General features: G+C 48.0%; 1 protein-coding gene across 1 annotated transcript; it reads right to left on the bottom strand.

The window, feature by feature from the left end:
• Positions 1-6,560: 6,560 nt before the first annotated feature.
• On the bottom strand, positions 6,561-26,608 carry LOC147980831 (uncharacterized). The gene is made up of 2 exons (XM_087515772.1): positions 26,228-26,608; positions 6,561-6,719 (listed from the first exon to the last, which is right to left on the bottom strand). The coding sequence occupies exons 1-2, from the start codon at positions 26,606-26,608 to the stop codon at positions 6,561-6,563; spliced, it is 540 nt and encodes a 179-aa protein (XP_087371898.1).
• Between the last annotated feature and the right edge of the window lie 106 nt (positions 26,609-26,714).

Genomic DNA, 26,714 nt, shown 5'->3' with positions numbered 1-26,714 from the left:
CGATGAAATGTCGGCCAATTTGGAAGGCGTCATCACGAGACAAGTCGACGCAATCAGGGAGGATCTCACGGGTGAGATCAACCAAGTGAAGGCAGAGGTGGAGAAGATCAAGGAGAGCGGTCAGGATCTGCGTCTGAGCGGTGTAACCACGCCCAGGAGATTGTTCACTGCAGGGGCGTCATCCTCGACTGAAGATCAAGGAGCTGATAAGGAGAACAGAGGTAGACCGCTAAACTTGTACGTTCCTCCTCCGGTTAGAAATTCTGGTGGCTCCAAATCAACCCCAGTGAGATCAATTTCTCTTCGCGACCCCAACAGAGCAGTTTCTTCAGAAAACACTTTTCGGGTAGAATTGCCGCGGTTTGATGGAACTAACCCACGTTTATGGCAAACGAGATGTGAAGACCAATTCCAGTTATGGGCAGTTAATCCTCTAGTGTGGGTTTCAATGGCTTCAGCACAGTTTGAGGGAGCGGCAGCACGTTGGTTGGAGTCAGTACAGCGCAGGGCGCCGAACGTCAACTGGGATGAATTTTGCAATTTACTGCAAAGCAGATTTGCTAGGAATCAGTATCAGCAGCTTATCAGGAGATTATTTCATATAGCCCAAACCAGCACTGTGGAAGACTATGTGGACAGATTCTCGGAACTTTATGACCAGTTAACTGCTTATGAATCTGCTCCTGATCCATTGCACTATGTTACCAGGTTCATGGATGGTCTCAAACCAGCTGCTAAGGTACAGGTAGCAATACAAAAACCCAAGGATCTTGACTCTGCTTATGAGTTAACATTGCTGTTGGAAGAAATTAGAGATGGGCACACTTCCATTAACAGCCAAGCTAGAAGAGCTTCGGCTATGCCTTTGCCTTTACCTCTCCCTCCTATCAAACAGAAGGTTACTGAAGAGAAAAATCCAATGGAGTTTCAAAGATCTCAAGCAGGGGACAGATGGTCAGCTCTGAGAAATTACAGGAAGGCAAAGGGATTATGTTTCATATGTGGAGAGAAATGGGCTAAGGACCACCAGTGCAAGGCCTCTATGCAATTGCATGTAGTTCAGGAAATGATTGATCATTTGCAAGATTTACAGCAGAACTCTGATGAGGAATCAGACGAACAAGGGCAGGTCCACATGCTGTGTGCCACAATAAACAGAGACAGCAAATCTAGCAAGACCATTTTGCTATCTGTGACAGTACAAGGTAACCCAATGATCTTCTTGGTTGACTCTGGAAGCACTCACTCCTTCATAAATGAGAAATTTGCAGATAGATTACCAGCAAAAAAGGGAAGCAGAGCAATGAAGGTAACTATTGCTGGAGGGGCCACCTTAATTAGTAACCAAATCATTGAAGCCTGTGAATGGACATGTGATGATCATCAGTTCAAGTCTGATTTCAGATTACTGGATTTGGGTGATTATGATGGGATTTTGGGACTTGACTGGCTGACAACTCATAGTCCCATGCAAATAGATTGGAAGCAAAAGTGGTTGGCATTCCAACACCAGGGTAACTTGATCACCTTGCAAGGCCTAGCTCCTGATGATTTTGCTTTCACAGTTTTGTCTATCTATTTGGAACTACCAGCTGATGAAGCTAACAAACTTCCTGAAGAAGTTAAGCAGGTCCTAGATAAATTTGCTGATGTGTTTGCTCCTCCTAAAGGACTGCCACCCAGAAGACAATTTGATCATACTATTCGGTTGATTCCTGGAGCCTGTCCTGTAGCAAAAAGACCTTATAGAATTCCTCCTCATTTAAAGGATGATTTGGAGAAACAGATTGCAGAAATGTTGGAATCTGGTGTCATTCGAATGAGTAGTAGTCCTTTCTCTTCTCCTATTATTATGGTCAAAAAGAAGGATGGCACATGGAGAATGGTAGTCGACTACAGACATCTTAATGCTCTCACTATTAAAGGCAAATTTCCTCTTCCAATTATTGATGAACTCCTGGATGAACTAGCTGGTGCAGCTTGGTTTTCTAAATTAGATTTGAGGGCAGGATATGATCAAATAATATTAGCCCCTAGAGAAGAGTATAAAACTGCTTTCTCCACTCACAATGGACACTTTGAGTTTACTGTGGTAGGGTTTGGTCTGACAGGCGGCCCTAACACCTTCCAAGGAACAATAAACTTTGATTTGTCTCCAGTTCTCAGAAAATGCGCAGTTTGTTTCTTTGATGATATACTCATATTCAGCAAGACACTTCGGGAACACATATTGCATCTCACTCAAGTGCTACAAATCTTGAAGGAGAAACAGTGGAAGGTTAAGCTCAGCAAGTGTGATTTTGCCCAGCAACAAATTTCATACCTAGGCCATGTTATCGGTGACAAGGGAGTTTCAACAGACCCTAGTAAGATTACCGCTGTTGTCAACTGGCCCACACCAACAAATGTTAAAGAGGTGAGAGGTTTCTTGGGCCTGACAGGATATTATAGAAAATTCATCAAGTCTTATGAAATTATCAGTAAACCCTTGATTGATCTTCTGAGGAAGGGAGAGATCTTTGTGTGGAATCCCATGGCTGATAATGCGTTTGTTGCTCTGAAACAATCCTTAACTTCTGCACCAGTTTTGGCTCTGCCTGACTTTTCTCAACCTTTTGTCATTGAGACCGATACATGTGAGTATGGAATAGGAGCTGTTCTCATGCAGAAGGGACACCCACTTGCTTTCATTAGCAAGTCGTTTGGCCCAAGGAGCAGGGGTCTTTCAATTTATGAAAAGGAATACATGGCTATTTTATTAGCAGTGGATCAGTGGAGACCCTATCTACAATTGCAACAGTTTGTTATCAAAACAGATCAGAAAAGTTTATCTCATCTGGTGGAACAGAGGTTACATACCCCTTGGCAACAAAAAGCTTATACCAAGCTCATGGGGGAGCCCGTCTCCTCATATCAAGTTTGATCTACCCTGAGCCGTCTGCTATGCACTAGAGCTTCTCTTTGGTTAGTATCCACTCTTCAACTAAGAGGTCACCATGTCGTTTTTTCTTAGTTATCAGTCGCTCTTTGGTTAGTATCAACTCTTCAACTAAGAGGTCTTTTCTTCTCATTATTTATTCAGTTTCCAGCCTTCAGTCTAGGGAAAGTAGTGGCTGCACCCACTCTCGGTGCACCCACGGTGCACCCACGCAAAAAAACATATCAAAACATTTCGAAAAAAATTTGAAACTTCGTGAAAATGATCATCAACAAATGTCATGAGGGCTTGCAAAGTTTGGTGGTCAAATAACATTCGAGAAGTGCTCTACAAAAAAGACAAAATTGCAAAATCTGCTCAAACAGTGCACGTACATTTTGACTATTTTTCAGTGATTTTGTCTTTTTTGTAGAGAGCTCCTCGAATGTTATTTGACCACCAATTTTTGCAAGCCCCCATAACATTTGTTGATGATCATTTCCACGAGGTTTCAAATTTTTTCGAAATGTTTTGATATGTTTTTTTGCGTGGATGCACCGTGGGTGCACCAAGAGTGGGTGTAGAAGAACCACTCTCTTTAGTCTATTAAGCTCTTTTTACCCAGTTTAATAATTTTCTTCAATACAGTAGCTCAGTTATTCTTCGTTACAGTAGTTCAGTTTTTCATATGCCCTTTCAGTTCAGTTAACTAGTCATCGTGTATTCCTAGGTTTCCCTTTTCAGTTCCTCATTCATCTTTTTAGATATCATTTTCATTGATCAATATTCTTGATTTCTTTTCCTTACTTACTACTCCCTCCGTTCCAAAATAGATGACTTAACTTTGTACTAACTTTAGTATAAAGTTAGTACAAAGTTGGGTCATCTATTTTGGAACGGAGGGAGTAGTTCTTTAGATATCTTTTTTTCATTGATCACTATTCTTGATTTTTCTTTCCTCGGTCACTAACATTGCAGTGCTCTTGTAGGACATGAATTTTCTCCATGTAGTCTTGTAGTCTCCATTTATACCTGAAATCAGTTTTTGTATGTTTTTGTACATTTTTGCTTTGTTTCAGAAATCAGAGCAGTTCACATTATTACATTTTTTATTTTCTGCACTCTGCCCTTTTGGATAATCAGTATATATTACTGTTTTTTAGTTTCCATTCAGAACTATTTTCATCAAATTCTTGTTAGAAGGTTTCAAAAAGAAACCTAAACTATTCCAATGGACTGCTCGGATAGTCGGATGACGTGTGAAGTGACCGCGTTGTTTTCACGCGACTTGTGGTGATCGGCGCACTTCATCTCTGACCTTTGGGCACTTGGCTTGCTAACCTACTGGTGAGATGCACTCCTCCTGCGAGCAGGATCCCAACGCCCCCCTCCCCCCTTCTCTATGACGAGGAGGGTGTTGCCTTGACTCGCGGGTGGTCTGCGATTCTGAGGTACTCGGTGAGGGAGCCCAGATTTGCTTCCCCGGTCACGTTGTGCTAGTTGGTATGTTGCAGGGGAAGTCACACGAGGCGCATCGGTATGTCACGCACACCGAGGTGGGGAGAGAGGCCGCCATGAATTTGAGAGGGGATTCACCATTAAATCACCAAGGACGATGTGCCCCTCTGTTCCACCCCCTATTCGCATTCCATCAAGATTCGACGCCATCTCTCCGTCTTCACTGAGCTCCAGGACTTCACCTCTCCATGATATCCATGGTGGACAGTAGGTTGCGCATGGAAGCGCGGATGTTGGAGATAGCCAGCGGCGATGATTTGAAGATGGCGCGGACATAGGAAATCATCTTCTAGTTCACAGAGGAGCGCCAGATGAAGGCGGCGGCGGCAATCTACAGAAAACTTACCAAGGCGGAAGACATGTGCCTCACTCCGTCTAGGATATCGATGGAACCGCTCGAGATTCTGTTATGGACGATGGGCGAGGCGGAGTCGAAGAACCCCAAGCAGGTGCTCAAATGGAGGACGTTTCGCTCATGGCGTCGTGCTCCTATGGGACCGACGGAGTACGTGGTGGGCGCGGTGATGGCGCTCGCATCGTCCTCGAGGACGAGCTGGTGGCTCCATCGGGCCCGCCCCCGAGGATGAAGAAAATCAAGGAGGGTGATTCACATGCCACGGAGGTCGCCATGCTTCCCCAGGCGCTCACCTCGCCTGCTCAGCCTCACTCGCTCTTCCGCGCCAGAGTAGGGGTCTCCCTTACCGACAACCACTTTTGGTTGCTGGCTGACAATGATTTCGATTAGGAGACTGGGTACTTGTCGGATTTGGATTGTAAGTATGGTTCCTCATCTAAATACTTGCATTCTCCATTACGCTTTAATATGGCGAGGATTGCTATAAGTAGTAAAAAATGAAGAAAGCTATTAAGCTTCGGGAGAGCACAAAATCGCACAATACCTTTGCTACAAAGGATTGCTCTGTAGCTCAAGCAATTATTGATGATGTGTACCCAACTTGTGAGATTGAAACATTAGGGGGGAAAGATGTTGAGATTATGGGAATTGGGGGAAAATACTTGAATGGGGATAACGATGTGATGAATGGTGAATTTGTGAAGATGAAGATGAATGTTAGTAATTTTCATCTATCCTGAAGTTCTGGTTAGAGAATATGCTTGATTTTGGGGAATTAGCTGTTGAGAAATGTCGAGTTATCACTAAGGAGCAGACAAACAACAAAGCAAAAGGAAAAATTGAACACTCTTGCATGGACGAGAGACCTGAAAATGTTTGTGGGCTGGGGTTGTGGCCTACTTTTGACCCCAGAGGCCCTGGGTTGTTGAGACCAGAAGCATATTGTAAAAATATGCTTTCTAATTCCTTTTTCTATGATATCTAAATACCTAGACCTCACTACTAGGAATTCTCTCGCTTCTCCTTAAGTCACATCATATAAATTGATTTAGCCGTTGGATATACTAGATCATTCTATAATAGCCATCAGATCTACACAATAAGAGCCACTTCACCACCCACATATAGGGACCACGCATGCATGCAAATGCATGTGGTAACTGACGCCTAAAGGGTGTTTTATAATCAAGAAAAAAAGGACGCATGCATGCAGCTCATAATCTAGTGCTGCATGAAAGAAATCACGCATATATGCATATTTTGTTTTATTTTCGTCCTATTTTACACTTACACATAGAGATGTATATTTATTTATAAAATATTGATAAAAAATTATATTTCTACAAGAGAAACCTTAAAGACACTAGCTAGGTTGATTCACATGCCAAGGAGGTCGCCACGCTTCCCGGGGCGCTCACCTCGCCTGCTCAGCCTCACTTGCTCTTCCGCGCCAGAGTAGGGGTCTCCCTTGCCGACAACCACTTTTCGTTGCTGGCTGACGATGATTTCGATTAGGAGACTGGGTACTTGTCGGATTTGGATTGTAAGTATCGTTCATCGTCTAAATACTTGCATTCTCCATTACACTTTATATTTTTTTTCAAAAAGGGGGTTTACCCCAGCCTCTGCATCAGAAAGATGCATACGGCTCATATTATTAAAACGATAATCTAGTAACAAATTCTCCAAGTAACGTGGTGCGAAAGTAAACAAAAGCTCAAAAGAGCTAAAACCCAAAGCCACAACCGGCTGGCAAATACAATAGGAGCACTACATGCCTATCCTATTACATGACCGCCATCCAAACCGGTTGAAAATATCCCGAGCTACCATCTCCCATCGGGTAGACGCAGTAACCAAACGCTCCCTGGCCTCCGCCGGAGTGAGTAGTGACCACATACGGATGAACGCCATGGCCCTGAAGCTAACCTGCATAAAGTGAATGTTTGTTGATCTGTTAAAGACTAAATCATTTCTGCAGTTCCATACTGCCCAGAATAAAGCACAAACGCCAACACGAATGTGTCTTGCAGTATCAGAATCGACCCCATCAAGCCATGTTCCAAATAACATGTTGATAGAGGTGGGCTGATTAATATTAAACGCAATATGAATCGACCGCCATAGAATCTTAGCCAACGTACAATCGAGAAAGAGGTGTTTGATGTTTTCATTATGATCGCAAAAGCTACACCTAGAAGAGCTCACCCAGTTGCATTTTGCCAGGTTATCCTTAGTCAAAATGACTTGTTTATGCACAAACCACATAAACACTTTGATTCGTAAGGGAACCTTTACTTTCCAAACGTGTATCGAGGAAGGGATGACGCTAGAGTTTATGACATCCAAATACATTGATTTGACCGAGAACACTCCATTCTTAGTAAGTTTCCAATACAGCTGATCTGGCTGCTGGGACAGCCGGACTTTCATTAAACGTCTAACAAGATGGAGCCAGGCCTCCCAACGATTTCCAACTAGCGTCCTCCGAGAACTAATATTGAGGGGAGTGGATTGTAAAATAGTTGCAACGTAGGCTTCTCTACGTCGCACAATGTTGTACAAAGTAGGATATTGAAGTGCAAGGGGGGTCTCCCCAAGCCACGTATCCTCCCAAAACCTCGTAGTAGCACCATTCCTGACAATAAATTTTGTCTTGTTGAAAAAGAGTTGTTTGACTCTCATCAAACCCTTCCAAAAAGGTGAGTCGGAAGGCCTCACATTCACCTGGGCCAAGGTTTTAGCATAAAGATACTTGTTATGAAAAATCTGTGCCCAAGTAGCCTCCGTCTCAGACGACAGTTTAAATAGCCACTTGCTAAGGAGACATATGTTTTTTACTTCCAGATTTTCAATACCTAGACCCCCTTGGTCCTTCGACCTACAGATTATATCCCACTTAGCAAGCCTATACTTTCGTTTAAGCTCATCATTCTGCCAAAAGAATCGAGATCGGTAGAAATCTAACCTTTTCCTGACACCCACCGAAACCTGGAAAAAGGATAAGAGAAACATAGGCATACTGGTAAGGACCGAATTAATCAGAATCAATCGTCCTCCGTATGACATGAGCTTCCCTTTCCAACAGCTCAGTTTCTTTTCAAAACGATCCTCGATGCATTTCCACTCAAAGTTAGTCAGCTTACGATGATGAATGGGTATACCTAAGTACGTAAACGGTAATGAACCCAATTCACAGCCGAACAATTGTTTATACGTTTCCTGGTCCTCATTTGCTCTTCCGAAGCAAAACAATTCGCTCTTGTGGAAGTTAATTTTGAGCCCAGACAATTGTTCAAATAAGCATAACATCAGCTTCATGTTTCTTGCTTTCGCCAAGTCGTGCTCCATAAAGATGATAGTATCATCAGCATACTGAAGAATGGATATCCCTCCGTCAACTAGATGTGGAACCAGGCCACCTACCTGCCCTGCATCCTTTGCCCGACCTATTAAAATAGTCGGCATATCAGCCACTATGTTAAACAGGATTAGTGACATTGGGTCTCCTTGCCTTAGCCCCTTGTGTGTTTGGAAATAGTGTCCTATGTCGTCATTCACTTTAATCCCTACACTCCCTTTTTGCGTAAAGGAATCAATCTGGTTTCTCCAGGCCGGATCAAAACCTTTCATACGCAAAGCTTGTTGAAGGAAAGGCCATTTAACTTTATCATATGCTTTTTCAAAATCCACTTTAAAAACTACGCCATCAAGTTTTTTTGAGTGGATTTCATGGAGCAATTCATGCAAGACAACAACCCCTTCAAGGATATTTCTATCAGGCATGAAAGCAGTCTGGGACGGATGAACTACAGAGTGCGCAATCTGCGTAAGTCTGTTCGTCCCGACCTTGGTGAAGATTTTGAAACTCACATTAAGCAGACATATAGGCCTGAACTGCTCAATGTGAACAACCTCTGTCTTCTTAGGAAGAAGAGTTATCATTCCAAAATTCAGCTTAAACAACTGAAGCTGTCCCTCAAAAAACTCATGAAACATGGGCATCAAATATTCCTTAATAAAATGCCAGCACTTTTTGTAGAACTCCGCCGGAAACCCATCCGGTCACGGAGCCTTGTTATTCTCCATTTGTGCAATGGCCTCAAACACCTCTGTCTCCGAGAAAGGAGCAGTCAGGAGCTCATTCTCGGCAGTCTCAAGTTGAGGAACATCCTCAACCCTAGACTCATCTAACGACACAAAATTCTCTTCCGGGGGACCAAACAACTGCTTATAATAATTGGTAATGTAGACTTTCAGATTGTCTTGACCAACTATCATCCCTTCGTCTTGTTCTAGTTGGAAAATTCTCTTTTTACGATGCTTCCCATTAGCAATCATATGAAAGAATTGAGTATTATCCTCGCCTTGTACTATTTTGCGAACCTTATCTCGCAACGCCCACTTCAATTCCTCCTCACGAAGAAGCTTTTTAAGTCGCATCTCCGCCTCCATCTTTGTTTCCAACTCACTGGAATCCAAGATAGAAGTTTCTGCTTTAGCTTCAAGGTTTTGAATAAGTAGAAGAAGTCTCTCCTTCTCCGCCTTATAAATTCCTGCATGTGCTTAGCCCATCCACGAAGGAACCTTCGGAGATGACGAATCTTGCATTGCCATCGCTTGATAGGCGTCCTTCCTCCTGAGTCTTTAGCCCACTCCCGAGCTAACAACTCAAGGAACCCTTCTCTTTCAAACCAGGCAAGTTCAAACGAGAAAATGTTCTTGTTGCCCACAAAAGTTTGAACTCCGGAGTCGACTAGTAACGGTGTATGATCAGAGACACCTCGTGTCAATGCCTGCACTGTTACCAAAGGAAACTTCTGAAAGGATCGATATGGTTGACTAGAGGGGGGGGGGGGTGAATAGGCAACTACCAATTTTTACTTTTCTTTACCAAATTAAACTTTGCATGAAAGTAGGTTGTGTAGATGTGCAACTAGGTGAGCAACCTATATGATGCAATAACAACAAGCTAACAAGCAAGCAAGAGAAGTAACACTAAAGAGCTTGCACAAGTAAAGGTAAGAGATAACCAAGAGTGGATCCGGTGAAGACGAGGATGTGTTACCGAAGTTCCTTCATTTTGAGGGGAAGTACGTCTCCGTTAGAGCGGTGTGGAGGCACAATGCTCCCCAAGAAGCCACTAGGGCCACCGTATTCTCCTCACGCCCTCACACAATGCGAGATGCCGTGATTCCACTATTGGTGCCCTTGAAGGCGGCAACCGAACCTTTACAAACAAGGTTGGGGCAATCTCCACAACTTAATCGGAGGCTGCCAGCAAAACCACGGAGCTTCACCACAATGGACTATGGCTCCGTGGTGACCTCAACCGTCTAGGGTGCTCAAACACCCAAGAGTAACAAGATCCGCTAGGGATGAGTGGGGGAATCAAAAATCCCTTGGTGGAAGTGTAGATCGGGGCCTTCTCAACCACTCCCGAGCAAATCAACAAGTTTGATTGGCTAGAGAGATAGATCGGGCGAAAATGGAGCTTGGAGCATTTAATGGAGCTTGAGCAATAAATGGAGCTTGAGGGGGAAGAGGTAGGTCAAAGGGAAGAAGGGGACCCCTTTTTATAGTGGGGGCAACAATCCAACCGTTGCCCCTCACCAACCAGCCCCGCACAGGGCGGTACTACCGCTAAGAGGGGGCGGTACTACTGCTAGGTCAGCGGTACTGTCGCACCAGCCAGCGGCACTGCCGCGCAGAGGAGACTAGTAGGGAATAGGACCCAACGCGGTACTACGGCGGTGGTAGGGGCGATACTACCGCTCTTGAAATGGTACTACTGCCTCTACAACCGCAACTAGTGCCGCAAAACCCGACATGAGAAAAAGACCCCTCGAGTCGAGGCGGTAGGAGCCAGACAGCCTAGCGGTACTACGGCAGCGGGGTCACGGGCGGTACTACCGCTGTGGAGCGGAACTGCCGCTTGTGACCCTTCGGCCGTACTACCGCTGTTAGTGCGGTACCACCACTGGGACACTGAAGAGAGAGAGAGAATCTCTCCAAAGAGGCTGAGGACGAGGCGGTGCTGCCAGGCACCCCAGCGGTACTACTGTTGTGGAGTCACGGGCGGTACTACCGCTGTGGAGCGGTACTGCCGCTTGTGGCTCCTCAGCGGTACTACGGCTGGGTTGCGCGGTACTACCGCTGGGACCCAAACAGGACAAAGAAAAGCAGAGAGATCTCTTCAATGGAATGGAAAAGCTCGAAGGGTGAGAAGCTGATGTGTACGTGTTGATTCCACCCATGCAATACCCCAGCGGACCCCCTCTTGATAGTACGGTGCCCTCTACACAACTAGTCCACCGAGAGAGAAACGAAAGAGCTATACCGTCTTGAAAGACACTCCGAAGGGAAGAAAACATCTCGTGCCAGGGGTGAATCTGTGAACTATTCAAAGCACATGATTAGTCCGCAAACATGTTGTCATCAATCACCAAAACTACCTTGAGAGAGATATGCCATAACAATCTCCCCCTTTTTGGTGGATTGATGACAACTAGGGATTTGCGCAAGGAAAAGAAATAAATGTAAGAAAACTAAGAACTACAAAATATAGACGGGCTCCCCCAGAATGTGTGCACCTAGTTAGAGGAACATTCGGAAAGCAAGACACACATATCCGGATCAACACTCCCCCTATATTTTATAGTCCAACAATTCTAAGCACAAGATATATGAGAGAAGAGTAAAAAACAGGACAAGCATGCAACTCATAATAAACTACAGTACTGAATAGACATAAGTAATAAGGTAGTGATAGGGAGCATATGTCTCACACCATATGTCTAGAACTTACGTCTCACAGGCACCAAACCAAACCAAACAAAGACACCGAGAGAACACACAAGAAAACACGGCAACAACACAAATCCCTACACTCTCTCCCCCTTCGGCAGCGAAACACCAAAAAGGGCAAAGAGTGACGCTACGACTCCATGTGATGGGAAGATGAGGATCTCGAACATCACATCTCAGCGTGATCGGCTGCATCTTCATCGTGGGTCGAAAACTGCTCGGCATCGGAGTCGGTCCAAGGGCAATGCTGATGAATCCATTCCTCCTCTTCAGTGATCTGACCCTCAGAACCACTGGCAACTGTCGCTCCCATCTGACGCATGAGCTCCTTGTGGCACATCCTGGCATGCTTCTCCGCCACATGAGTCATGTACTGACCATGAGACTCCATGCAGAAAAGCTTCTTCATCTTGCGTTTAAGCTTCTGTGCCCACGACGGTTCTGTACTAGAGGGCCCAAAGTCCTCCTCGTGATCATCAGTGGCAGCCCCACCCTCGGTCCCCATGGCAGCAGCAGCAGACGGACCCCCTGTTTGAGGCGCTGGGGTGACCCAATTGTCCTTCTTCCTCAGACGCTTGATCTCATGAGAAACCAAGTCTCCAGTTTCTAGCAACACTCTGGGATAGATCTGTGCCCAGGCCCTCTCAATGAGCCTCATGATGAATGGACCATATATCGGGCACTTGCGCTCAGACACGGCAGAGAGAAGTTCAGACCACATGACATGAGAAATATCCAGGCTCTCTCCAGTGTTTGCTTCCTTCTCATGCTGACAGAACAGAAGCATGTCCACGAGATAAGAGTGGACCATATCCAGATTCCCGATGCGAGGAAAGAGAGTCTCACGGAAGATACGATGAAGAATTTCCAGATAGGAGGCAACTCATAGGTTTTCTTCTTAGTCACTGGGTGAACTTTCACAGTGTAGTAGGGCCAAAGGGCTTGCTTGTGGGTGGACGTATCATTACGGTGAGGGCGGAAACCGACTGGAGTCTCAAGCCCGTGATCCACCACATCAAGTAACTCCATGAAAGCCTTCCACTTGACGGAAAGCAGCTTGCCATTGGTCATCCATGTCAGAGTTCTGTCGACATCTGTCCCAAGATGAACGGTGGCAAAGAATTGGGCCACCAAATCTGCATCGAAATCCTTGTTGAACTGCATGATCCTAAGAATGTTCAGCTGAGTGCACATCTGAAGGGCTTCGCCAAAGTACTCCGGGTCCTTCTCCATAGCATCAGTGTCAATGGAGCGAACATCAACAAAGAGATTCTTCTTGGCCTTGATCACATCAAAATAGATGGCAAACTGAAAACTGTTCCAGAACGGGCGGTTGACCAAAGTGGGTTCTTGGTCCACCTCATAGGGATTGCGGCGATGCTTTTCCCAAAACTCCTTGTTGGTCATCTCAGTCACAGTATTCCCCTTTGGCTTGTTGGTGGATCTCTTCAATTGCTGAGGAGGTGGAGGAACACTTGCGGATGCACTTGCTGGAGGCGGTTGGGTGCTCGAGGAACCACCGGCTGGCTCAGAGGTGCGGTAGCGTTTGGATGTTGCACGCCCGGGGTTGATACGGCGAGCTTGATGCTCAGAATGGCCATCACCTGGAGCCAAACACAAGAACACGCAAAACAACCAGAAAGAACGAGCATAAGCCAACAAACACAAAAAAAGGATCAAGGTAAGGCAGGAATATGATGGAATTTGGCATGCAGCGGTAGTACCGTGACATGCCCACGGTAGTACCGCCCCAAAGAGAGCGGTAGTACCGCTCGAGACGGAGAAACAGCAGTTTCCTACAGCACGAGGCGGAGAAACAGCGGTTCCCTACTACCGTGGTCAGATCTGGCACTACCGGCCTGCCAAATTCAAAAATATTCCTACCAAACTCTAATCGAGATAGTCTAGTTGCCTTCTCCAACCAACTCAAGCCTAGATTTAGCCAAAAATCTAGAGATGCTACCACCATTGCCCCTAAGAAACAAGATCTGAAAACGAGACAAAAGGAGACAAGGAACGGGGGCAATACCAGCATCCATGGCAAGAGAACGGGGTGGGGATCGACTCCACCAAAGGAAATGGAGAGGGACGCCCCGGAGACGGAGATCCGCCGGAGCCCTCCCGCGGCGAGTTGAGGCTGGAGAGAGGAAGAGGAAAGAGGGGGCGAAGCGAATGGGTATGGGGGAGAAGAAACCTCCCCCTGCCCCGATATAACCCCCTGGTCCCGTCCCTTAGCGGTAGTACCGTGCTGGGGGGCGGTAGTACCGCTTATGAGCGGTAGTACCGTGCACCACCAGCGGTAGTACCGCCCAGCACGCTGTGGCAACCAAACAACATGGCTTTTGCTCGAAGGAAAGACAAGAACGGCAAGAAAAGAGAGCACACCAGCAAACGACCAAGACACACCTCTTCAAAAGAGGGTGGTGGCCGAGGCCACCTATGTTTGAGTCAAGAGGTATGGCGCCGCGAAGATTTTAACCTTGGGCCCATGACCAAAACTCGTCTTTGAAACACAAGTACCATCAACAATGGCTAAAGTGAAAGACTTGATCAATTTATGCATAATGGGGGGAGGGAGAGTTCATTGAGAGAACAACACTCCCCTATGTCCATGCCTACACCTAAACTAGACAGCAAATTGAGCGTGGTGGGGTGTGCAAGGGTTCAAGCCACATTGCTCGAATCAATGATATTTAGCTCATGCCTTAACTCGCGAAATCTTGCTTCATCCAAGGGCTTCGTGAAAATATCTGCAAGGTTGTCATGAGTGTTGACATAGTTGAGCTCGATCTCTCCTCGCCTAATGTGATCCCGGATGAAGTGATACCGAATCTCAATATGCTTCGTCTTGAAGTGTTGCACCAGGTTGAGAGAGAACTTGATGGCACTTTCATTGTCACACCAAAGAGGCACTTTGTCACAAGTGACACCATAATCCTTTAAAGTTTGCCTCATCCATAGGAGTTGCGCACAACAACTACCGGCTGCAACATACTCCGCCTCAGTGGACGAGAGAGACACACAACTTGCTTTTTGGAAGACCAACTTACCAAAGAGCAACCAAGGAATTGGCACCCTCCGGAAGTGGACTTCCTATCCACTTTGTCTCCCGCCCAATCGGAATCCGAGTACCCTACAATCTTGAAGTTTGATCCTCTTGGGTACCACAAGCCAAAGTTTGGGGTATGAGCCAAATATCGAAAGCTTTCGTTTGACCGCCACATAGTGACTTTCCTTAGGTGCGGCTTGAAACCGTGCACAAATTCCCACACTCAACATGATGTCCGGTCTAGATGCACAAAGGTAAAGCAAGGATCCAATCATGGAACGATATACCTTTTGATCCACCACTTTACCATTGGGATCTAAGTCAAGTTGGTACTTGGTGGGCATTGGAGTGAAAGCCGGCTTGACGTCACTTAGCTTGAATCTCTTGAGCATGTCTTGAGTGTATTTGGATTGATTGATGAAGGTTCCTTCTCTTCTTTGCTTCACTTCGAACCCTAGAAATAACTTCAACTCTCCCATGGAGGACATCTCGAACTTTGAGGTCATGAGAGCGGCAAATTCCTCATTGAAAGCTTTGTTAGGAGAACCAAAGATAATGTCATCAACGTATAATTGGCATACAAACAACTCCCGTTTGACCTTCTTGGTAAAAAGAGTGGGGTCGATTAGCCCAACTTCAAAACCACGGTCTTGTAACAATTCGGTAAGGTGGTCATACCACGCACGTGGGGCTTGTTTAAGGCCATAGAGTGCCTTATCGAGTTGATACACATGATCGGGAAAGTAGGGATCCTCGAACGCGGGGGGTTGCTTGACGTAAACCAACTCATTAATAGGACCATTAAGAAAAGCACTTTTCACATCCATTTGTTGTAACTTAAAGTTATGATGAGAAGCATATGCAATCAACATGCGAATGGATTCAAGACGAGCAACGGGAGAAAAGGTTTCACCGTAGTCGATACCCTCGACTTGGGAGTAGCCTTGTGCTACCAAACGAGCCTTGTTGCGAATGATAATCCCATGGGCATCTTGCTTGTTCTTAAATATCCACTTGGTTCCTATGACATTGTGATTCCCGGTTGGTCTTGGCACCAATCTCCACACTTTGTTGCGCTCAAAGTTGTTGAGTTCTTCATGCATGGCATTGAGCCAATCCGGATCTTCTAGCGCTTCATAGACCTTGTGGGGTTCCACACAAGAGACAAACGCGTGATGCTCACAATAATTTGCTAATTGTCTATGAGTGCTTACCCCCTTTCTTAAGCTTCCAAGCACATTCGTCATGAGATGATCCTTGGTGGAGAGCTTGGAAGCAACCTTGGTGGCACGGCGCTCTAATTCCTCCTCGGGGGTGAGACAAGGAGTGGTCACTTGATCATCTTGAGCGTCGTCTTGGGCTTGTTCTTGTTCTTGAACTTTCTCGGAGGAGAGGACTTGACCTTGGGCATAACTTGATGTGTCAACACCGTCTTGAGCATGATCTTGCCCTTGGTCATGTTCTTGAGGATGAGGGCCTTCATGTTGTTCTTCGGAAGCGTGTGGGCCTTGGGTTGGTGATGGCTCCACTTGAGTGGAGCTTTGTCCTTCTCCTTCGGCCACAAGGGGTTCCTCAATGGGTAGGATAAAGCCAACACCCATTCTTCTTATGGCTTGGGGAGGAATTTCATCACCTACATCACAAGTGCCACTTTGCTCCACTTGGGAGCCGTTATTCTCATCAAACTCCATGTTACACGTCTCCTCAATAAGTCCCGTGGATTTATTGAGGACATGGTAAGCATGAGAGTTTGTAGCATAGCCAACAAATATGCCCTCATAAGCTCTAGCCTCAAATTTAGACAACCGAACACCTTTCTTGAGAATGAAACACTTACACCCGAATACCCAGAAGTACTTGAGATTGGGCTTGTTACCAGTGAGTATCTCATATGGAGTCTTGTTCAAGCCCTTGCGGAGGTAGAGCCGATTGGATGCATGACACGCGGTGTTGATGGCTTCGGCCCAAAAGTTGTACGGGGACTTGAACTCCGCCATCATGGTCCTTGCCGCATCCATCAACGTCCGGTTCTTCCTCTCCGCAACACCGTTTTGTTGAGGGGTGTAGGGTGCGGAATATTGATGCTTGATTCCCTCATCACTAAGAAATTCATCCAAGGTGTAGTTCTTGAACTCGGTGCCGTTGTCACTTCTTATTGTCAAGATCTTTGCATTGTGTTGACGTTGTGCTTCATTTGCAAAGTCAATGACAGTTTGTTGGGTCTCACTCTTCCTCTTGAAGAAATACACCCACGTGTACCTTGAGTAGTCATCCACAATCACCAAGCAATACTTCCTACCTCCAAGACTATCGAAGGAAGGAGTCCCAAAGAGATCCATGTGAATGAGCTACAAAGGCCTCTTCGAATAAATGATAGTCGTGGGAGGGTGAGCCTTCTCATGTAGCTTTCCTTCGATACAGGCACTGCAAGCACGATCTTTAGCAAAACTAACATTTGTTAGTCCACGGACATGGTCCCCCTTGAGGAGACTTTGCAAAGATCTCATATTGACATGGGCTAAACAGCGATGCCAAAGCCATCCCACATCAACTTTAGCCATTAGGCACGTCGCGGTCTTAGTGGGTCGCTCCGAAAAGTTAATCACGTATAGACCGTTCTCGACATGCCCAACAAAAGCTACTTTAAGAGTCTTGCTCCACAAGAGGGCCACGGTATCGATATCAAAGAAAGTGGCAAAGCCCATGATTGCAAGTTGACGAACCGAAAGTAAATTTTATGCAAGGGACTCAACAAGCATGACCTTCTCGATCGTGAGATCATGAGAGATGACCACCTTGCCAAGTCCCAATACCTTAGAAGATGAGGCGTCACCCCATTCGACATTGGTGGGCATAGATGGAACCTTGTGCACGTCCACCACCAAGTCCTTGCTTCCGGTCATATGATTTGTAGCTCCGCTATCGAGCAACGATGATCCACCACCGGAAGCAAACACCTACAAGAGATCAATGCTTGGTTTTAGGTACCCATTTTGTAATGGGTCCTTTGATGTTAGTAACAAGGGTCTTTGGAACCCAAATAGACCATTCAATGTACTCATGAAGAGAACCAACAAATTTGGCATAAACATGCCCATCACTAGCACGGCATAACACATAAGAAGGGTTAAAATCGCCGGCTTTGTTGGGAGGGGTGGCATTGCCCTTCTTGACATTGCCGCCCTTTGCAGTGTTCTTTTTCTTCTCCTCGGAGGCACTCTCTCCCTCCTTCACAAAGGTTTGCATGAGAGGATGAGGTCTTTTGGTCTTGTCATTCTTCTTCTTGTTCTTGGAGTCAGGCACGTACCTAACCCCTTCCTTGGCCACAACTACCCTTTGGTTGATCAAGAGATCATTGAGGTTCTTCTTGCCTTGTATGCAAGTCGCAAGACCTCTCTCAAGTTGCTCCTTCAACTTAGCATTTTCCTAAACAAGATGTATATGCTCACAACACGGGTTAGTAGCATTTGCATTGTCAATTAAAACCATATGAGGAAAAGTCGTTTCTCCTTAGTTAGCTTCACTTGGAGTTGATCATGAGACTCCTTGAGACTAGCGTGAATACCCTTCAAGGCCTTGTGGGCCTTGTCAAGTATATCAAACTCCTCTTTGAGTCTAGCAAGATCGACCCCAAGTTTGGTCTTCTCGGAATTTAGCACACGAGAAACAATGAGGACATGATCATAATCTTTCTTTAACTTAGCATGATCAACGTTGTGTGACTCCTCAAGAGCCAAATGAAGACCACGCTCTTCCTCAAGAGCATTGGAAAGATCCGAAATCTCATCGGCATAGTCACGACTATGCCCTTCCATCTTAGTGATGGTGTTTTCGTGAGCCTCGATCATGTCATTGGCTTCACCAAGTTGTTCCAAGAGAGCAACAAAGTGCTTCTTGGATTTTCCCTTGAGTTTTCCCATAAAGACCTCAAACTCATTAGCCTCCACATTATCTTCATCAAGTTCATTAATGTTATCCGCCGGAGAAGGATGATTAATGATGGTAGTTTTGATGTTGGAGGTTACCTTGTTGGTGGCTTTAGCCATGAGGCACTTGGCGGTGATGATCTCATTGGGTGAGTCGAAGAGAGATACCCGTGGAGTCGTCGCAATGGCAACGGAGGCCATGGCAACCGACTCATCACTTTCATCATCATCATCATCCTCATTGTACTCTTCTTGTACCACCAATGCCTTGGGAGGAGTCTTCTTGGTGAAGTTGCTCTTGTTGGGGAACGACTTGGCCTTGTCCTTTCGGATGAGCTTGCCACCATTGTCTTCCCTCTTCTCATATGGGCATTCTGCAACAAAATGACTCACGTTGCCGCAATTGTAGCAAGTCCTTACACGTTGCTTGCTCTTCGTGCCACTTGAGTTGTTTTTGCTAAAGTTTGGCCTTGAGTTTTTCTTGCTCCAAAATTGCCTTGAAGCAAGTGCCATGTGTTCATGATATGCATACTTCGTATCTTCGGGGTTGCTCTCCTCTTCTTCCTCTTCTTCTTCTTCAACAGTGAGCTTGGCCTTCAATGCAAGGTTAGGCCTCTTTGCCCTTTGAGAAGGAAGCACCGCATTGTCGGCGGTCTTGTCCAAAATGTTCATGGCCACAAACTCATCCAACACTTCGCTTGAGGTCAAAGTGTGGAAGTCCGGTCTTTGACGAATGATAGAGGACATGGCCTTGTGATAGGGCATCATTGCCTTGAGGAATTTTCGCTTGATCCAATTGTCATCCGTGTCCTTGCTCCCTTGATCTCGTAGTGAGACCGCGAGTTTGGTTACTCTCCGATAAAGATCACGAGGTTCTTCATCTTCTTTCATTGCAAACTCATCGGCCTCATCTTGTACCACTTCATAGTTGGAGCGTTGAATGCTTGCGCTTCCCCGGTAGAGAGAGACAACACAATGCCATGCATCTTTGGCCAAGGCAAAGGGACAAAGGTGAGGTTGGTCTTCGGGTGGAATTGCATCTTGAATGATGAAGAGAGCATTCTCATTGAATTGATTGTCCGCGGCTTCTCGAGGAGTGAAGTTGCTTGGATCATGTGGATAGAAACCTTCTTCAATGATTCTCCAAAGGTTAGTGTTCACATGATTTAAATGATGTTTAAAGCGGTAAACCCAAGAATCAAAGTCCTCATTTTTCACAATCTTAGGGGGAGGACCAGCATAATTCAAATGAGTGGAAGTAACCGGTCCACCATAAACAAGTGGTGGTTCCACATGGGCAAAGATGCCGGTGCCATTCTTACCACTAGAAGAAGGAGCCTTTTCACTACTAGCTTCCCCCTTGTCGGGGATAGCATCCGTCACCTTGTTGGCGGGATCACCCACTTTCAACGGTGCGGTGGAAAGTTTAAGCCCCTCAAGAAATTTAGTAAACATGCTTTCAACTTCGGTCATCATGGAGATTTTCAATGTCTCCAAGGCCACATTGAACTCCTCACGAGAGACCGAGGTTCCCCCATCGCCCGTAGACGAGATCGGATTCACACCGGAGTGTTCCTCCACACCGTCTACGGTATCAACCATACTCTTTGGATGGTAAAGTCCTTAATAAAGAGACGAGGCTCTGATACCAATTGAAAGGATCGATATGCTTGACTAGAGGGGGGGTGAATAGGCAACTACCAATTTTTACTTTTCTTTACCAAATTAAACTTTGCATCAAAGTAGGTTGTCTAGATGTGCAACTTTGTGAGCAACCTATATGATGCAATAACAACAAGCATACAAGCAAGCAAGAGAAGTAACACTAAAGAGCTTGCACAAGTAAAGGTAAGAGATAACCAAGAGTGGATCCGGTGAAGACGAGGATGTGTTACCGAAATTCCTTCCTTTTGAGGGGAAGTACGTCTCCGTTAGAGCTGTGTGGAGGCACAATGCTCCCCAAGAAGCCACTAGGGCCACCGTATTCTCCTCACGCCCTCACACAATGCGAGATGCCGTGATTCCACTATTGGTGCCCTTGAAGGCGGCAACCGAACCTTTACAAACAAGGTTGGGGCAATCTCCACAACTTAATCGGAGGCTCCCAACAAAACCACCAAGCTTCACCACAATGGACTATGGCTCCGTGCTGACCTCAACCGTCTAGGGTGCTCAAACACCCAAGAGTAACAAGATCCGCTAGGGATGAGTGGGGGAATCGAAAATCCCTTGGTGGAAGTGTAGATCGGGGCCTTCTCAACCACTCCCGAGCAAATCAACAAGTTTGATTGGCTAGAGAGATAGATCAGGCGAAAATGGAGCTTGGAGCATTCAATGGAGCTTGAGCAATAAATGGAGCTTGAGGGGGAAGAGGTAGGTCAAAGGGAAGAAGGGGACCCCTTTTTATAGTGGGGGCAACAATCCAACCGTTGCCCCTCACCAACCAGCCCCGCACAGGGCGGTACTACCGCTAAGAGGGGGCGGTACTACCACTAGGTCAGCGGTACTGCCGCACCAGCCAGTGGCACTGCCGCGCAGAGGAGACTAGTAGGGAATAGGACCCAACGCGGTACTACGGCGGTGGTAGGGGCGATACTACCGCTCCTGAAACGGTACTACCGCCTCTACAACCGCAACTAGTGCCGCAAAACCCGACACGAGAAAAAGACCCCTCGAGTCGAGGCAGTAGGAGCCAGACAGCCCAGCGGTACTACGACAGCGGGGTCACGGGCGGTACTACCGCTGTGGAGCGGAACTGCCGCTTGTGACCCTTCGGCCGTACTACCGCTGTTAGTGCGGTACCACCGCTGGGACATTGAAGAGAGAGAGAGAGAATCTCTCCAAAGAGGCTGAGGACGAGGCGGTGCTGCCAGGCACCCCAGCGGTACTACTGCTGTGGAGTCACGGGCGGTACTACCGCTGTGGAGCGGTACTACCGCTTGTGGCTCCTCAGCGGTACTACGGCTGGGTTGCGCAGTACTACCGCTGGGACCCAGACAGGACAAAGAAAAGCGGAGAGATCTCTTCAATGGAATGGAAAATCTCGGAGGGTGAGAAGCTGATGTGTACGTGTTGATTCCACCCATGCAATACCCCAGCGGACCCCCTCTTGATAGTACGGTGCCCTCTACGCAACTAGTCCACCGAGAGAGAAACGAAAGAGCTACACCGTCTTGAAAGACACTCCGAAGGGAAGAAAACGTCTCGTGCCAGGGGTGAATCTGTGAACTATTCAAAGCACATGATTAGTCCGCAAACATGTTGTCATCAATCACCAAAACTACCTTGAGAGAGATATGCCGTAACAACTTCTGTTCCCATTCGACACTTTCTAGGACACGGTCAAGTTTCTCAAACGTCGGTACCGGTAACGAATTAGCCCAAGTGAATTTCCTACCCGAGAGCTCTATCTCTCTGAGATCCAAGCTTTCGATAATAGTGTTAAACATAAACGACTATCTGCCGTCAAAATTGTCATTATTCTTTTCCTCTTTTCTTCGGATAATGTTGAAATCCCGCCCCCACTAAGAGAGGAAGCTGTTCGTTACCACAAACAAGAACCAGATCCGCCAAAAATTCTGGCTTGAGCTCTGGTTGTGCAGCTCCGTAAACCGCCACCAAAGCCCAATCAAACCCATCTGCCTTAGTTCTAACTCGAAACTTGACAACAAACTCCCCCAAAACTACAGTCCGAACTTCCAACGTTTCGCACTTAACCCCACCGGATCTTCCTCGAGGGGGGAGGCAATGCCAGTCAAAATCTACCCCCCGGACAAAGTGGCAAGAAATTGTGAAGTGAAGTTGCTTCTTCCAGTCTCAGACAATGCAATAAAATCCAAATGATGTTCAAGAGAAGCATCCGCTAGAAACCTTCTTTTAGCCAAGTCTCTAAGACCTCTGCTATTCCAGAAAATGCCTCTCATAATTCATCATGAAATTTTTTGGCAGTACGTATCCTAGCACTCCTACGCGCTGCCGAGGCTGGATAAACCTTCCGTTTCCACGTCCGTTTTGGCTTAATGTGACCATCAGCCTGATCACCACACTCATTCTCTGCTTCTAGCACCAAGGGCTCATCAACATGAAGAAACGTCTCAGGATTGGTGTCCTCCTCCGTCTCGGGTAATGCGGGGTCAAGATCGGCACACAAGCCATCAAGAACCCTAACCCCAAGCGCATCTATCTTCGAGTCGTTCATAGGTTTAACTGCAGCAATGTGACGAATCATATCTACCGCACGTTCAGCTTCCAAATCAAGAATGTCGTTAACCGACCTAGATATCTCAGTACCATTATTACCAAGTGAAACTCCTATTTGATTTGCATTATGAATAATTTCATCATCAGTAAAATGCAAAATGGAATTCGACTTATTAATAGACATACCAGTGGAGATCTCGACGTCACGCAACTTGGCAGCCCTCAAAGCACACCTGAGCTGCATGTCATCAATGCCAGGCTGCTCCTGCAACCTCCCGCTGACCCGCCTCCCCTGGGAGACAGGATCCGGGATACTGCCAAAGGCGATGACCTCCTCGCGTGAAGCTCTGCTAGGGGAAATGCCTCCTACCCATCCCCCAACAGCGGCGCCCCGGGCCGTAGCCACCGGGGCAGGAGAACAAAACGGCGACGACTCCCGCGGCATGTCCACGGGCGACCCGCCGACAGCAGGGACCGGGGAAACCCTTGCGTGGTGCTCCGAAGAGGAAGCCGGTGAGACGGCCGCGTCACCCGACCCTCCCACCGCAACGGGGCACGGAGTGATGGCAGCCTCCTGCACGGCCACACCTCCGCCCGCGCGCGGTGACGTGGAGATGAATGCCGAGCCCGCCGTGGGCGCCGTCGGCGTCATCATCACAGGGGACCGGGCCTCCTGCCCGCATGCCCCACCCATACCCGCCGGAGAGCCCAAGGAGCCCCTAGCCACCATGCAGGCCTTGGGCCCCCTCGAGGTCGGTGCAGACGTAGCACAAGAGGGCGGGTCCTCCTGCCCGCCCATATCCGCCGAAGCGTCCAGCGAGGCCGTCACCTCCATCCTAGGCAACGGAGATGAAGGAGGAGTAACATGAACCTCCTGTCCATTGGTTCCTCCCGGTCCATCGAAGATCAAAACATAGTCATGCCCCGTAATCACCGGCGGCAAATGTTCGGACGGATCATCCATATCCACGCGATCACTCCAAAGACAAGGAGGCGCTGAAAAAGCTCCTACGGATCCAAGCTGCAACATATTAGACGAAACAGTCGGCGATTTCCCCTGAGCAGACTCTCCTGCCTTAGTCGAATCCACAAGCCCGGAAGCCTTGTCACCATCATTTTGTGCACTACCACCCTGGTTCCCAGGAACACCTCCGCCCTCAGAAGTATCCATATGATGAATCTCCTCAAATTCCTGAAACAGATCAGGGTCCTCATATTCGACATCCAACATATAAGCAATGCCCTCGTAAGTCCATCTTACCACATCTGGCAGGAACTCGATGTTAGCCACACTAACCAGCAAGCGCGCCACACCATGAGCACGCGTGAAGGGCATATCCACCTGCTCCGTCTTACCGAGCAAGGATCCCAGGCTCCATGTGACCAAGAAGTTATCCAGAGGTTCAAATGGCGCCCCCGAAATACGAACCCAAATCTGAGTCAGCGGCATACCCTGAGGCTCCTTCTTTTTCCACTCATAGAACTGTAACACAAAACTTGTGCCGGTAACTCTACTCATGCCAAACTTGAGAATCCTCTTCTGATCCTCCTTAGATGGAAAGTCCACTTTGAAAGTCTGTTCTGATAACTTCACCAGAGACCAGTTAAAGTTCCTCGGTGCCAACTCCCACAACTGCTGAATAATTTGAGCTTCAGTGAGAGGTCCATTAACCACCTTAACCACCCCAGGGAAGGAGGTTTCAATGACAGGAGCCACCGGAGCCACACTTGGTGTCTCAAAAAACATCAACTCAGAACAACAAAGCCCATAGATGTTAACCGTCGGTTTGGGCCCAAGAAGAAGCGGACACTCCGCCGTCACATGTTTCGGTTTCCGACAAATATCACATAACTCAGCAGAGCAATCAACCATAAAGTGTCCCGTCTCACCACACCGGTAACAGAGCAGCTTTTTCTTCTTAGTCGCCCATTTGGACGGCTTGTCACCCCCGACCTTCTCTGAACCTTTGTCGGAAGCAGCATCATCAGGCTGAGTGGTCACTGGTACTGTCACATCGGCGAGGGCCCGAACCGTCTCCACCGCAGCCTGAGTAAGACCAGCATCATCGGTGGACATCTCCTCAAGTGTCGTGACCTGCCCCGTGGCAACAGGCAGGTTGCTCGGAGGAGGAGGCTGCCGGTGACCACCACGACCTCCTCGGTAGCGTCCCCGGAATCGATTATTCGGGCCAACCGCACCCTCAACAAAATTCCCTGGTGGTCCTTGAAACCCTCGACCGGTAGCACCGTGATCATTCCAACCATAGCCCTGCCCACCACCGGTGGACGACGAACCGCGATGAAGGCCATGTCCGTAAGCGTTGTAGCCATCATCACCCCACTGACCACGGGAGGGGGGGGGGGTTGCGGCTGTCACCTGCGAATGCGCCCGAACCACGGCCACCTACGCCATTGGCAGCACCACCCCGCCCGCCAGCCATCTGTCTAGGCCAACGCTGCGGCAGAGGGGGCGCAACTGCTGGCGACGGCTGCGCCGCAGCCCTGGCAGCAGGAACCGCAGCCCGCGCTGGCGCTGCAGCAGCCGCAGCAGCCAGCACAGCCGTAGTCTGGGCCCCCGATGCCGCTTGAGTCTTCGCCAATGGCTGAGCCTTGGGCGGCATCTCGTTCTCGCCTACCATCGTCACAAGCACACCAAAGTCGCCTGATGCCCGCCTCGCTCGTCCACGCACAGCCGAAGGAAAACCGATCCGTCCGCAGCGGCGAACCCTAGCGATAACAACGTTTCGGCAGAGAGGACCCAATCATGCATGCGACGACACGCCGACCGATGTGATCTCATGCACGTAAGCCTCCACAGCCCGTTCGACACCAGCCGGTTTTGCCTGGGCCTTTAGCCCCGCTAATCCCGGCCCGCCCACTTCCAAATCTCTCTCACCCGACGGCCCAGACGCTTGTGCACCCGCGCAGAGGCCCACCTTCTCCAGTCCATCAGGTCCCAGCAGATCGTTCAAACACAAGATCCGCTCCGCCCGAATCACGCACGAACGGTCGGTCATCGGCTTCGGCGCCTGCGCCACCGGCGGCCGCCGTGCTTTCTTCTTCTTCCGCGTGACAAGAGTCCAATTTTCTGGCAAAAAGTCTAACAACACTACCGGTTCTCTCATTACCTTAGGAATTGGACCGCTCCACGGCTTCATGGCCGGTCTAGAAGTTTGAGATGATGAGCGCCACCGTTCGGTCTTGATCTTAGGCTCCGGCGATGAACCAGCGATCTGCGAGGCCAGGGGAACTCTGGCATTCTTCATGGGGATATGGCCCTGGACCTGCTCCTCCTCGTCATCACTCTCTAGAAGCGCCCAAAACCGCCCTCCCGGTCTTGCAGGAACCATCGGCTCCGTCAGATCGATTAGCACCGGTGACTTCGGTTGTACATCCACCTGCATACATTCTCCAACGACCACTTCATAAATATCGAGAATGAATCTAAAACCAACCTCAATCTTGCCGTCGTCCGGGAGATAATCGCCAGTGAGGACGTCGTTCTCCAGATCAAGGAGAGTCGTCCATCGCGAGCGCGGAGTAAATCGAAGACGCCCTTCGATCCAAATGACAGGATCTTTCCCGTCGGAGAAAAACGCCTGCCACTGCACCCATCGCGCCTCCTCCCGTCCGATCTCACCGCGCGGAAGATCGCCACGAGCGCCACCCGATCCCGTCGGCTCCTCCTTTCCGCCCAACGCCGCCGCCGCTAGGGTAATAGGAGACACCGGATGGATCTGATGTGTAGCTGCACGGCCGCCGGGATGGGATTGAAGAGCAAGCGGCGGTAGTCCGGCCGCCTCTGGTGGCCTCGTCTCCGCCTCCCGGTCGTCCATCTCTCCGCCTGTCTTTTTTCCTCTGCGGTGTTCCGTCTCTGTCGGTCTGCAATAAACCTGGTAGCTTCTTGGTAGACTTCGCCAAAATCGCACTTTATATGGCGAG

Source organism: Triticum urartu, chromosome 3A, assembly GCF_056163025.1.
Source record: "Triticum urartu cultivar PI428250 chromosome 3A, HENAU_Tu73, whole genome shotgun sequence".
NCBI lineage: Eukaryota > Viridiplantae > Streptophyta > Magnoliopsida > Poales > Poaceae > Triticum > Triticum urartu.
The sequence above is the reverse complement of the archived record's forward strand: the minus strand, read 5'-3'. Positions and strand labels throughout refer to the sequence as shown.

Excerpts from the sequence above, each read along its gene's own strand:
- LOC147980831 (XM_087515772.1), bottom strand. The coding sequence starts at position 26,608 with ATGGACGACCGGGAGGCGGAGACGAGGCCACCAGAGGCGGCCGGACTA. Across the intron at positions 6,720-26,227 it reads CGGACGACGGCAAGATTGAG|GTTAGCTTCAGGGCCATGGC; the intron begins GTTGGTTTTAGA and ends CACTTTATGCAG.